Raw genomic sequence first — 14,845 nt, 5'->3', positions numbered from 1 at the left:
TATGTAAAGAGGTTCGGCGGCTTATTGGATATCAGCTCTGAATGAACCATTAGCTCAAATCAGATGTTTAGGACCTCCAACATACTCTCGATATTTATGAGACCCAAAGACTTATCGAGAAGTATCCAGTAATTTTGAGTCGACATTTCATGTTAAGAGTAAATGCTCTAATGAAATTTATAAAAAATAATGATTATGTGTTTGGCGGAAAAATAAAGGATCATTGATCATGTGGCGCATTGAATTCCAAAATCGGGGCAGTCCTCACCTTCATATGGTGATTTGGTCATCCCGAGTTTGACTCAGAAGACGGGAAACTTCTTCTGGAATGAATTAGTTAAAAAATGTCAAATTCATCGGCATACACAAACTTATTCAAAAAATAATACTTCTATAAGATGCCGATTCAACTTTCTACGCCAAGAATGTGACGAGACACGAATTGTGTCACATTCTTCAGATGATTTTCTTCGTAACGGAGGTAGAATTTGTTTACATAAGCGTCGAAAGGAAGATGTTTGGGTAAATAATTACCATCCAGAGTTGCTAAGACTGTGGGCAGGTAACATGGATATTCAGCCATGCGGATCAAACGAAGCGATAGCTTACTATATAGCAAAGTACCTATCGAAAGCAGAACCTGCAGGTATAGATTCTGGAATTGCGCAGGCAATACAGCAAATTCAACGCGAAGAAACTGATATTTCACGCAAACTGTTCAGCATATGTATGAAAATTCTTCATGAACGACAAGTATCAGCTGCAGAATGTGCATATAGACTTTGTCATATCCCATTACGGGACAGTTCTCGAAGCTGCATTTTTCTGAACACAAGAAAGGCAGAACAGCGTTACAGAGTATTGCAATTCGACAGAAACGGGCACGCAACTGGTTATTATAGTAATATCTTTGAAAGATATCAAAAACGTCCGTTACGATCTCCCGATTACGATTTTGCAAACATGAACCTTGCAGAGTTTGCAATGTTGTTTGAACCATTCTATCCGAAAAAAGTAAGCGAAACTGAGGAACACTCATTACGCTATTAGATAAAAGCAAAATGGTTGTGAGAAAGGTTTCCGCAGTTGTTAGGGTGCAATATTTTATAGCAACATCAGATCCCGACACTTTTTCTATAGCTTACTTCTTCAATATATGCCTTATCGTTTGGAAACTGAATTACTTGAAGTTTTCGATAATGCGAAAGAGGCGTTTTTACATCGAGAGAATCGTTTGAAGGAAATGAGCAGGTATATGCGCCAATTTCGAGAGCGTGACCAACAGCTTGAAAATGCATTCAAGATACATGCATTTGAAGTTTTAGAACAGCCAGAGATTATAAATCCTGAAGTTATAGAAGAAGAATTACCGAACACAGAAATGAGCAATGATCAATTTCAAAGAACACAGCACGCTATGAATATTGATCAAAAACAATTGTTTACTCTCATTACAGAGAGTATTAAAAATCAACTTAATGGTGATATTAAACGAGAGAAAATTTTTGTCACAGGTGAAGCAGGCACCGGAAAAAATTTTCTCTTTAATGTATTGAAAAACCAAGTTAACCGATGTTATGGAAGATTCGTCGTGAAAATTGGTGCACTTACTGGAGTTGCAGCACGGTTGGTCGGAGGTTCTACACTACACAGCCTGTTGAAAATACCAGTACAAAAAGATGACGTCATCATTAACATGCCACTCCTTACAGGAAATTATTTAAGCCAGTTATGGCAAAACGTTGAGTTTCTGTTCATAGACGAAATTTCTATGGTGCCTTATGAAATGCTTTGCATGATCGACTCTCGTTTGCGCCAACTAAAGAGACAGGACGCTTGTTTTAGAGGTATAAATGTCTTACTATTTGGTGATTTAATGCAGTTACCACCTGCCCGAGGACATCAAGTATTTCAATAGCCAGAAAATATGAAACCCGCTACACATTTGTGGCTACAATTTCGCCTGGTTGAACTCCAACAAAACATGCGTCAACAAGAATATACGACATTTATAGATGTGCTTAATGCTTTAAAAGTTGGAAAGTTGACGTCGAAGCATCTTGAAGTTCTTCTTGAAAAAGTGTCAACAGATACCATTGAAGAATTCTCGATTGAGAAAGCTTTAAGGATTTACCCTACTAACGACCAAGTTGTTATATGTACATAATGAAAAAGTTCTGAAGAGATTTCAGGATAAAGGGACTGTATTTATACGATTAAAGCACAAGACCAACTCATTGACGCTACACGAAATTTAGGTTATAAGGACTTAAATACTGTAATACCGAATGATATCAATAAAACAGGAGGTCTTCCTAATGTATTAAAAATATTCGTTGGAGCAAAAGTGATGTTAAGGTCGAATATTGACGTGTCAAAAGGTTTAGTGAATGGTAATATGGGGTTTGTTACAGAAATTATCTGGCCAAATTTTCGCAGGGACCAAGTATATGCAGACGACATCCCGTCAGTATGTATTAATTTCGGCTCAGATGGTGAACACGTAATTAAGCCAATATCGATACAAATTCCAGCAAAATACAGCTATGGAATCGCTGAGAGACGAATGTTGCCAATAATGCTGAGTTGGGCGTCGACCGTTCATAAGATGCAAGGTTGTAATTTAATCTTTAATTTATCTGGGCTCTCGACTGTTTGCTACTGGACAAGCTTATGTAGCACTTAGTCGTTGTAGATCTTAGGACGGAATTCGAATTGAAGAACTAGACTGTTCAAAGTTGACAGGTAAAACCCCATGTAACTGTGAAGCTTTAGAAGAAATGATTCGGTTAAGAAATAATAATTCGTAAAGTCATCAATAGAACTTGGTCGCAAATAATATAACAATTAGTCAATGAAAGGTTACTAGTAGATATTAAATGCTGTCTAATTATCGATTTACTTAACCAATACTACATGTCATAGTTCATATTTTAACAATTTGGGGTTTCTCACATCAAACTAAAAAATTAAAAATAAATATAGTTTAAAAAAACTAAAAAACACGCTTTTAAAGCATATCAAACTAAAAAGTGAAAAATAATTCTTTGTATAAACTAACAAAAATAATGAAGGAAAAATTCCTGCATTATTGTGAGAAAAGCGTGGGGTGCTTTGTGACATATTTTTCATATATCGAGCATTCTACGCTATTTTCACAATAATGCAGGAATTTTTCCTTCATTATTATTCTTAGTTTATACAAAGAATTATTTTTCATTTTTTAGTTTGATATGCTTTAAAAGCGTGTTTTTTAGATTTTTTAAACTATATTTATTACTCTGGGAAAGTTTACGAGTAATTTTGGTTAAGGCGTGCCAGCTTATTGGCAGAGATAAAGAGATCTTTAACTCCTCTCTCACTGGAAGTGAGAGAGCAATTGCTAAACGTCAAAACCTACTGAACTTTGACAGCTAATCGAGTTCAGTAGGTTTTGACGTTTAGCAATTGGAAACGAGCGATGGCCAGATTGAAATCTTACCAAAAAAATATGTAAACGGAGGGATTAGTTGCATCGTTCGAGACCACTTATAAAAATGAAAATTAAATGAATTTGTGAAATTTAAAGGTATTTGATTAAAGGTTTTGTAATTTGAAGCATCATAGTTTTATTTTCAATGGAAAATGATTAAAAACATTTAATGATTGAGAGCTAACAAGCTTAAATCCTTTTATTGGGTATTGAAAGGACAAAAGACAGTTGTTGTAATATTCTTTAAAAAGATTTAAATAGTTTATTCACATAATAAATAACCACTATATAGTAATTTTTATTCATACTAAATGTTGGGTGATTTAATTTAAATGCCCAAAAAATGTAATTTTGTTCAATCTGGCCATAATGGAAAATGTTATAAAAAACGCTAATTTTGAGGCGCTCTCACACTGGAATAAGTTTAACAACCCTTTATTCCTGTTATTGGTGTTGCAGAAAAATTACTGCAGCTGGGCTGGTCATAGTGATGTAAACATTGTGAAATGAAACATCGATGGTTCGATGTATCGATGTTTCTTCAAACAACATCGAAATCAAAAACATCGGCCATTGAAACATCGATGTATCGCAACATCGATGGATTTTTGAACTTTTTTGACGTATTTTATTAGTGAGCATAAAAAGCTTATTTCAGAACCATAAATATGTGAAATACAGTAGTACGCCTTTAATTGATATATATTTTAGCTACCTATTAAAACCTTTTCTCAATAAATAAAAGATATAAATAGTTTTTGAACAAACAACAAATTATTTATTTTAAACAGAATTTAAAAATAACAATTTGGATAGTCTTTTCCCTGTCAAGCGATTTCTTTGCTGTGTGATTGTTGCTCCAGCTTTAGAAAACAGTCGTTCACTAGGGACTGAAGTGGCCACAATGGATAAATATGTGGAAGCTTGTTTATACAATTCAGGAAATACATTTTTCATATCATCCCACATTTCTGTTGGATTCTGATTGATAGAAGCAACAGCTGATCCAAGATACATTTGCCCTTCAACTTCCGTTGTTTTAATAGCAGATAAATGGGAAAATTTACATTTCATATTTTGGTAGGCCAACTGTTTATGATGACTCCAAATATCAAACGGGTTTTCTGTTGCACACTCATCCGAAGATTCCGACGTACCAACGTCATTATTTTCATCCTTTATGAAATTATTTAAAGACAAAACTGTTTTGTTTTTAGCAAGTGCATCTTTAAAATGCAGATATTTGAATCTCGGATCCAATACAGTAGCCAACGCCAGAACTGAATTAAATTCAAGTTTGTCAAATCTCTTATTCATGTTCTTTTGCAGTTAACTTTTTAGCTCCCCTACAATAGCGTCTTGAGCTGAAATTTTTGTCAGAGCTTCAGTTAAACAGCTTACTAAAAACAATGTCGCGCACCTTAGTTATCAAAGCTGATACTTCCGTGGACTTATCTATTGATTGCGTTACAACCAAATTAAGCGCGTGTGCGAAGCAGGGTATAATTTTTTTTCGCCAAACAAGCATGGCTGAAAGCCTTGCAGCTAGTGTCATTTTAAAGTTTAAGCTGTAATTTATTGCTGTGTAAACTGTTGTAAATAAATAAATAAATAAATTTCATCATGGTTGAATCATTATCAGTTACACAAGCAGAAACTTTATTTATGGAAACCTTCCACTCGTTGAAAAGTTTAAACATAGTTTCTTCTATATAAGCTGCTGTATGACTTTCGTGTAGTTCGATTACTCCTAACGTCCCGCTCAACAAACGTAAATTGTCCAAAAAATGAATTGTTACCGAGGAACGACTGATTTTTCATTGTCTCCGTCCATATGTCACACGTTAGGCAATAACTGTCGCACTTTCGAATATACTCTTTGAAAATTGAAGACAGCGCTTCATGTTTTTCATCCACTCGTAATTTTATTGTTTCTCTACTTGGTACTTTAAAAAGCGGAACCAGTCTTTCATCATTTGCAGAAAACCTTTTCCTTCTACAGTGGATAATGGCTTGTTGTCCATTATAATATATTTCACAATTGCTTCAGTTATTTTCGTTGATTTAGGGTCATCTTGGTAATAAATAATTTTGACCTGCTCAAAAAAGTCTTTCACATTAGGTTGGATCAGCGCTGGCAACTGATCCAATTTATTTTGCAGTACTGACGGAGTACATGTACTAGGAGACGATTCAATACATGCAGTCTTCTTATTACTATTTATTTATTTATATATGTTATGTTAATTATTTCACAAATTTTTCGCTGTTTTGGTTCCGAGTGTGGCGTAGTTTTGGAGGAGCATTCTGCATTATCAACTTGATCAAGTAATACCTTTTTATGTACATTCCCAACGTGACAGCGAAGATTCGACGGATTACCTGATGTTTTTAATTTCTTGTTGCCAGGTTTGCATGTGTCGGAAGCATCTGCATTTCTTATAAAAAAAGCTCCGGTCCTTGTTTTTTTTAATTTTGAAGGCAGCATTTTGAAAATTTGAAATATTATATACATATTTAAACGTCTAACGCAACTATTTACATATATTTTATATTCACTACACCTGTAATAAAGTTGTGATTGACAACAGATGAATTCGAAACAAAACTTATATTAAACGCCCAAAAACAACTTCTAACACATATAGCAAGAAATAGACTGTCACACAAAATGTACTTTCGATTTTTGGTACAACTTATTTCGCATTAATTCATAAGCGAATTCTCAGTATTAGTCAAGTGCACATTCAACCAACAAATTCTGCGTATTTTACAACAAAACATGACAGTTTGCTAAAGCGTTTCGAAGCAGATGTTTTCGCATTAATACCGAGAAAAAGTGCTGCAAAGATGTGGAGTAAAATTTGAAAAAACATCGACGTAAAACATCGATCCAGGCAACATCGATGTGTCGATATTTTTAGATTCACAACATCGATACATCGTTTGCATCCCTAGCTGGTCATCAATAGGCGTGTTTTATTTGACCAGCACGTTAATCTAGTAGCTTATTTTTTATAGAAGACTGAGCCAATATTCATACATATTTATATTGGCTTGTCAAAACCTACCTTAGATTAGTTTTTTAACGATAGAAATTTCCTTAATAATAATTAAATTTGTTAAAATGTAAAGACACCAAATTACAAAGTTTTGTATATTGTTTAAGTTAAAATTAATGCAAATATAAATATTTGTTATAATTTTTTTGTATTAATATCAGCAATAAAAAAATAAATAACTTTTTGTATAGTAATTTATTATACCGTTTAAAAAGTTAAGAATTCAGAATAACCTTTTCTCCAAGTCAGACATTTTGAAACAAATTGCATGGCCACCTCTGAAACAAATCTAATACGAAGCGATTTCCAGCATTGTTTTCAATGTTCCACTATAGAAAGAAAAAATTAAATGGGTGGGTAACATTTTACAGGCACTTATTAACTAATATATACTAACTTGAGGCTTCCGTAGAGACCGCCTATCACTCTCGCTTCAACAGCCTCGAGCCTTTGCCAAGAAGCCAATTTCATCAAATATTTATTTTATTTATTTTGAGTGTGCTTTATTTACCGCTAACGTGTTGTGTGCCACGGTGAAAAATAAATCAGCAACAGTTGGTAGTCAAACACGAAAAGTGCCCAACATTTTGATTCGCTTCGAAAATTTTTTATGTGAGTGCACTAATACAAAACCATATACACATACGTATAAGTAGTACTCACATATCGAACTTATCTGTCCAAGAAAAAGTCTGAAGCAAACAAGACCAAGGTTTTATGTGAATCAGCAATTAGAGTGTAGAAGTTACGCCTTTTAACACTTTTGCAACATTTGGTTTATACAAGTAATATAGTTATGAGTTCAGTTTCAAAAATTATTTGATTTATAGTATTCATAAACCTTACTTAGTCAAATGAAACAACCTCAGTTTCTTCGATTTTGTACATGTACCTATAGGCAAGTTCAAAAAAGCCTACACCTATAGTAATCTTCTTCTTTACTGGCGTAGACACCGCTTACGCAATTATAGCCGAGTTAACAACAATGCACAGTCGTTTCTTCTTTTCGCAACGTGGTGCCAATTAGAAATTCCAAGCGAAGCTAGGTCCTTCCAAAGGAGTGGAGGTCTTCCTCTCCTCTGTTTCCCCAGGCGGGTAATGCGTCGAATACTTTCAGAGCTGAAGTGTTTTTGTCTATACGTAAGTCATGGAATGTCAATGTCTCTCGAAAAGTCGTAACGTCGACTCATCAGATGTTGTCATCATCCATGTACCATCCTCTGTAGCATATAGCAGGAGGGAAAAAATGCGTGACTTATAGAGTTTGATTTTTTTTCGTCGAGAGAGGACTTTACTTCTCAATTGCCTACTCATCCGAAGTAGCCCCTGTTGGCAAGAGTTATGCTGCGTTGGATTTCGATGCTGACATTGTTGTTGCTGTTATTGCTGGTACCAAGATAGCCGAAATTATCTACAGAATCGAAGTTATGATATATAGTCTGAAAAAAGCAGAACTAACGGCGCGGGTGATGAGGCCAATGATATCAATATCATCGGCAGCAGATTAAAAAAGTCGCACGAGAGGGAGTCGCCTTGTCTGAAACTTCGTTTGGTATTGAACGGCTCGAAGAGGCCCTTCCCGATCGTGACGGAGCTTTTGGTATTGTTCAACGTCAGTTTACACAGTCGTATTAGTTTTGCGGGGATAACAAAGTCAAACATTGCGGTATTAAAGCAGCTTCTTTTCGTCCTGTCAAAAGCGGCTTTGAAATCGACGAAGAGGGGGTGTGTGTCGACTCTCTTTTCACGTGTCTTTTCTAAGATTTTTTAATTTTAATATGCTCTGGGCATCGGTTACTAGAATTTGCGCTCCGTTATATGGCCACTGTAGTAAATGCCACAAGGACCTACTCCCCTCAGTCCTTGTCCCGTCCATCGCATTTATTGAACGCCAGTAACAGGTTTATAAAAATTTATTTTCATTAACGGAGTAAATAATTCAAATAAATTATTTCAAACTGCAAAACATTTAAATATTTTGCCTGATTGCTTTCATTGTAATTTCGTTAAAGTTACATAAATCTGGTGAATAGCCGGCCCGCAAGTTTTTACTTCTAGTATATCTACAGTGTGATCTAAATTTAAGGTTTTACATGGCGGTGAAGAGTTGTAGAGTAAAGACACCGCTTCGTCCTTGGGTATAAAACAAGATTTGTTTCGACAATTTTTCTCTTATAAAAAATTAAAAATTTTATTATTATTATTATAATATTTTTTTGTAGAAACACAATTTTTTATTGTTACAAACATACACCATTAACAAAGAAATTCTGAAATTGCGAAGCCATTTCCGGTGACCCCTTGAAGAAAAGATGTGACCGCGTTGGCAGGATAACTCCTTACAGGGTCATCTAAGGTAAAATAAACACGTGTTATAACAGGTGAAGGAAAAATACCTGAAAATTTGGTTTTTGTTAGACATTTTTACAAAAAAAAATGTAAAAATCAAATAGTTGAAATTGAATAAAATCTTTTATCCAAGTCTTTAAGAATTGTATCCGAAGCTCGAGTGTAAAATTTCATGAAGATCGGTTGGGTAGTTCTCGAGAAATCTTGCCAACCGACTTCAAAACGCAGTTTCGAGAAAAACGCGTTTAGAGACCGCGCACTTAGCCTAGGTAGCTTCGAGGGCACAAGTTCTCAAGGTTGTATCTCCGTAACTATTACTCGGATCAACTTGAAAATTTAGGATAATATTATAGATTTGTTTTAAAATTTAATAAGAGAATAAAAAAATTCGAGTTTTTGAAACCCGAAACCCATGTAACTCCGTTATATTTTCACTTGTCTTTGCCTTAGTCTTCCAAAATTACTTTCTCTCAAATATTACGGAGTGGTGTGTTTACTTTGCAACTCTTCATCTCTCCAATTATTGTTTAATTACCATTTTTCCTAAAATTTCATAAATATTATTTTCATACAATTTTTCCTTTAATTTGGGGTTTAAAAGAATTAAGACGTTAATAATTTTGTAGATACACAAAAGCACGACCAAAATCACTTGGAAATCAACAGTCACACACCTAAGAGGCAAGTACAGAAACACTACTGAGTAATGTGCGTTTTATTTAGGTGTAACGTCTTTTTATATGTGGGTTAATGTAAATTTTTCTACAATTATTTAAAGAAATCATTAATAAGTCCTGTTATGTATGTATGTGCTTGTACGTTTGCACTACATGTACTTGCATCATGTTGCTACAGAGTTCACCTAACGGTTGTATGTATCACCTAAAACTAAGCGAGATAGACATGGGGTTACATACCAATATTAAATATCAGGATGGCTAGACAAGTTGAAATCCGGGTAACCGTATCTCTGTCCGCCTGTGCAAGCTATAACGTGAGTAAAAATTCAGAAATCTTGATGAAACTTGGTATACGCGTAAAAACGAGTTCATAGGTGGGTGTAATAGGATCACTGCCTACTACGCCCACAAATCTCCATTATTAAAAAACATATAAGCAATTAATTAAGATAAAGAACTGTAATTCGGCATAGGCAATAACAGATGCGAGAGGCATCTGTGAGCTAAACATTTTATTAAAATTTCTGTTGAAAACCACTTAAAGCGCGATAAATAAATAACTAAATACATTAGAGGGATTCACGAGCATACGAGATAAAAATTGGACAATGAGCGTGACACCGCCCACTTTTAGGTAAAATCATATATCTCTGGATCTGGATCCCCCATGGCAAACGAATTAAGGACTATGATTTCAGGGCATGCATCTGGAATGTCCGGTCCCTTAATTGGGAAGATGCCGCTGCCTAGCTGATTGATGTCCTCGTTAGAGTAAAAGCTGACATCGCCGCCGTCCAAGAAATGCGATGGACGGGACAAGGAAACGAGTAGGCCCTTGTGGCATTTACTACAGTGACCATATAAAGGCGCGCAAATTTGGTGTGGGATTCGTGGAGGGAGAGAAACTCCGTCGCTGAGTACTGTCATTCACCCCGGTGGATGAACGGCTAGCCAGAATCTGCATCAAAGCGAAGTTCTTAAACATATCGCTGCCGAACCGAAAACCAGGCACGTGCGGGATGGGTTAGATGGTGGGGTGCAATAACGTCACTGGAAATAACGTCACTGAGACTTTATTTATTGTAAATTATATGCAAGGAAACTTATAATCTCTGCGTTTACACAATGTTTATTCCTCAACTTTGCGATTTCATTTGGAAAAAAATTTTTTAAAGGCAATGAAACCCTAATAAACGTTAACATTTAATTATAAATTATCATACTATTATTAACAATGGAACGGCAAAATGGACACAATACTTTTATTCCTTTATTTTGCGATGATTCTTCAATTTTTTTGAAGCAATCGCGACAAATTTTGCAATGTTTACATGGTAAACACAAAACTTCGCGATCTTTGTCATAGCATGTTAAACAAAGGGAATCTTTTTGTTCATCGCGTTTATCAATATGTTCATTATTAACATAATCCTCTTCATCGTTATCATCATCATCATCATTATTATCACCACTTGGAATTTCATTTACAAAATCTTCTGCGAACATGCAGTTTTCTTTTAATGAAAGCTAGTTGAGAATGTCTGTTAATGTAATTTCTTTTTGATGCAATAGATGGAGGCGTTCACGAACAAAATTTGAACGAGTTTTAAACCTTTTTTGTTTAGTTTTATATAAACTAGTACATCCACCAATTAATTTCAAAAAATCTATTGATTTTCGCTCTTAATTGATTGTGAAATGATTCTGCAGAGCTGCTGGTAGTAATGGGTTCCTTATAAATTGAAAAAAGTTTCGAGGCGTTCCTAAATAACAAAACACAATAATTTACGCAATGCATTAGCGTTGAAAACAATGCTTATTATTTAAAACTAAAAAATTGTCCTTTTACAAAGTGCATACATCTCCTTGTAAACATTCTGTAAAAGGAAAAATCATTACTTGTTTTTTTTTTTTGAATTTGAAGTTTCAAATAAGAGAAGGTAGCGTTACCAGAATACGAAATTAAAAAGTGACTTTATTTCTCATTTGCAATATGTGGAATGTGTCTTTATTTCTCATTTAAAGTTCATTTTAATGTGTTCTTATTTCGATTTCAATTGGAAATAATCTCCAGTGCCTTTATTTCAATTCCACTTGGAAATAAAGTCACAGTGACGTTATTGCACCCCACCGGGTTAGATACCGAGAGTGTCTGCAAGTTGCGCCTCGTTTGCATTTGCAGACAGAAAAAGAAAGAGGCCGAAATGCTTGAGTAGGAAGCGCTTGATAAGCTGGTCGACAAGGGTAATGCTCGAAAATTCTACGAAAAAATGCGGCGGCTTACAGAAGGTTTCAAGACCTCCTGTAGAACCACCAGAGGTGATCCATGCCCAAAGCATACTTAAATTACGGAGGGAACACTTCTCTAGTCTGCTGAATGGCAGTGAACGTACAACACCAGGAGAAGGAGAACCCGATTCCCCAATCGATGACGATGGAGCAGACGTTCCAATGCCCGACCATGAAGAAGTTCGAATAGCAATTGCCCGCCTGAAAAACAACAAAGCAGCGGTGGCCAATAGATTGCCTGCCGAGCTATTCAAACACGGCGGCGAAGAACTGATAAGGAGCATGCATCAGCTTCTTTGTAAAATATGGTCGGACGAATGCATGCCCAACGATTGGAATTTAAGTGTGCTCTGCCAATATCCAAAAAAACGGAGACCCCGCAATCTGCGCCAACTACCGTGGGATAAGCCTCCTTAACATCGCGTATAAGGTTCTATCGAGCGTATTGTGTGAAAGATTAAAGCCCACCCTCAACAATCTGATTGGACCTTATCAGTGTGGCTTCAGACCTGGAAAATCAACAACCGACTAGATATTCACTATGCGCCAAATCTTGGAAAAGACCCGTGAAAAGAGAATCGACACACACCACCTCTTCGTCGATTTCAAAGCAGCTTTCGACAGGACGAAAAGGAGCTGCCTTTATGCTCGATGTCTGAATTTGGTATCCCCGCAAAACTAATACGGCTGTGTAAACTGACGTTGAGCAATACCAAAAGCTCAGTCAGGATCGGAAAGAACCCCTTCGAGCCGTTCGATACTAAACGAGGTTTAAGACAAGACAACTCCCTATCGTGCGACTTCTTCAATCTGCTGCTGGGAAAATAGTTCGAGCTGCAGAACTAAACTGAGAAGGTACAATCTTCTATAAGAGTGTACAGCTGCTGGCGTATGCTGATGATTCTGACATCGTTAGCCTTTACAACCGCGTCGTTAGTTCTGCTTTCTCCACAATGGATAAGGCAGCGAAGCAAATGGGTCTGGTGGTCGTCGCACTCGCGACTAGGCATCCACGTCACTGTTGACAGTTATAACTTCAAAGTTGTAGCTAATTTCGTCTATTTAGGAACCAGCATCAACACCAACAACAACGTCAGCCTCGAAATCTAACGCAGGATATCTCTTGGCAACAGGTGCTACTTCGGACTAGGTAGGCAATTGAGAAGAAGAATCGAGAGAAAAGTTCTGCGAAAGATTTATGGTCCTTTACGAGTTAGCCACGGCCATAATCGCATTCGATGGAACGATGAGCTGTATGAGATATACGACGACATGGACTTAGTTCAGCGAATTAATAGACAAAGGCTACGCTGGCTAGGTCAAGTTATCTGACTGGACGAACACTCTCCAGCTCTGAAAGCATGCGACGCAGTACCCGCAGGGGGAAGCAGAGGAGGAGGAAGACCTCCACTCTGTTGGAAGGATCAGGTGGAGAAGGATCTGGCTTCGCTTGGAATCTCCAATTGGCGCCACGTAGCGAAAAAAAGACACGACTGACGCACTATTGTTAACTCGGCTATAACCGCGTAAGTGGTTTCCACGCCAGTAAAGAGGAAAAGGAAGAACCAAGGAACGCATATGCCAGGTGGCATCAAGTTATCTCAATTTGTACTAAGATATAGCTTGCACAGCCCGGATTTCCACTTTTTTCGTCATATTAATCATTTATATACATATGTATATATAACCCTATATCTATCACGCTTAGTGTTATAGCAGAAACATTCAAAAACGCTACTGCCTTTCTTCCTTTTCCTTCCTCATCGGCAAAATGTGTGCAGTGCACACTGTGCACAGTGAAAAACGTGGTAAGAACGCCGAAAGAAATGTTTGTTTACATTGGAAGAATGTAGCCATTGCCCAATACGCATATATAGTTTTGAGCACATCTTTGTTCTCAATTACAATTTTTTACAATATAAAATATCAAAACTGAAAACAAACTATTAAAAATAGTTTACATATTTATAAATAATAGCATTCGACTCTGATTTTGAGTTATTTTATGAAAATTTCAAACACATTGAAACATATTGAACAGATTGAGTTATAAAAGTTGATAATTACTATAGTATATCGATATTGGCAACCCTGCGTAGTGAGAGAGCAATCAGCTGACACGTTTCCACGGCAAAAATCCAAATGTCGTGAACTATCACGTCATCCCACGTCAAAGAGAGATGTGAGTAGCGTTTTTCACTGTGCACTTACATTGGAGGATGGAGTCATGTGTAGAAGTTCACGCAAGTGAGGAAGGTTTTCTGATCGCCATTCACTTGGGAGTGGCCAGAAACGATTCTTTTACACATGGCTCAAGCAGCTCACTACTTCCGTTCTTTGACCAAGTATCCTCTGGGTAGCCTAAGAACATCCGTTCGAAGGGGAGCTAATGTGAGAAAACATCCCCTACATAGGGTTGTGCGCTGGGTTTGGGACCCGCCACGTAAAATAACACCCCCAATGAAAGGAAGCAACAAGCCTCGGATGAGAGACCCCCCTTTTGATGACGACCATGGCAAACGAAATAGGGACTACGATTTGAGGGCATGCACCTGGAATGTCCAGAACCTTAATTGGGAAGGTGCCGCTGCTCGGCTGGTTGATGTCTTCGCGAAAATAAAACTTCCCCAAATGGGTTAAGGCTGATTGACTTCGCCGGGGCCCGAAATATGGTTATCTGTAGTACTAGATTCCAGCATAAAAAGATTCATTAAGCTACCTGGCTGTCTCCGGATCGAAAAACTACCAACCAGATTGATCATGTTGTGATAGACGGAAGACACGTTTCCAGTGGTTTAGATGTGCGTGCGCTCCGAGGTCCTAACATCGACACGGACCACTATCTTGTTGCAGCTAAGATTCGCACCCGCCTCTGTGCAGCAAAAAACCCACGCCAACAAACACAAGGAAGGTTCGACGTCGAGAAGCTGCAATCACAACAGACAGCTGAACGATTTTCTACTCGGCTTGCACTCCTGCTCTCTGTGAGCACT

General features: G+C 36.9%; 1 protein-coding gene across 1 annotated transcript in view; it reads right to left on the bottom strand.

The window, feature by feature from the left end:
* Positions 1-9,805: 9,805 nt before the first annotated feature.
* LOC120781966 (probable nuclear hormone receptor HR38) overlaps positions 9,806-14,845 on the bottom strand; it is a 38,979-nt gene continuing 33,939 nt past the window's right edge. Inside the window, exon 3 of the mRNA XM_040114142.1 lies at positions 9,806-9,870. Coding sequence (XP_039970076.1) covers positions 9,806-9,870 — 65 coding nt within the window. The remainder of the gene's footprint in view (positions 9,871-14,845) is intronic.

Source organism: Bactrocera tryoni, unplaced genomic scaffold (assembly GCF_016617805.1).
Source record: "Bactrocera tryoni isolate S06 unplaced genomic scaffold, CSIRO_BtryS06_freeze2 scaffold_8, whole genome shotgun sequence".
NCBI classification, from domain to species: Eukaryota; Metazoa; Arthropoda; class Insecta; order Diptera; family Tephritidae; genus Bactrocera; species Bactrocera tryoni.
This window is presented reverse-complemented; position numbering and strand designations above follow the sequence as displayed.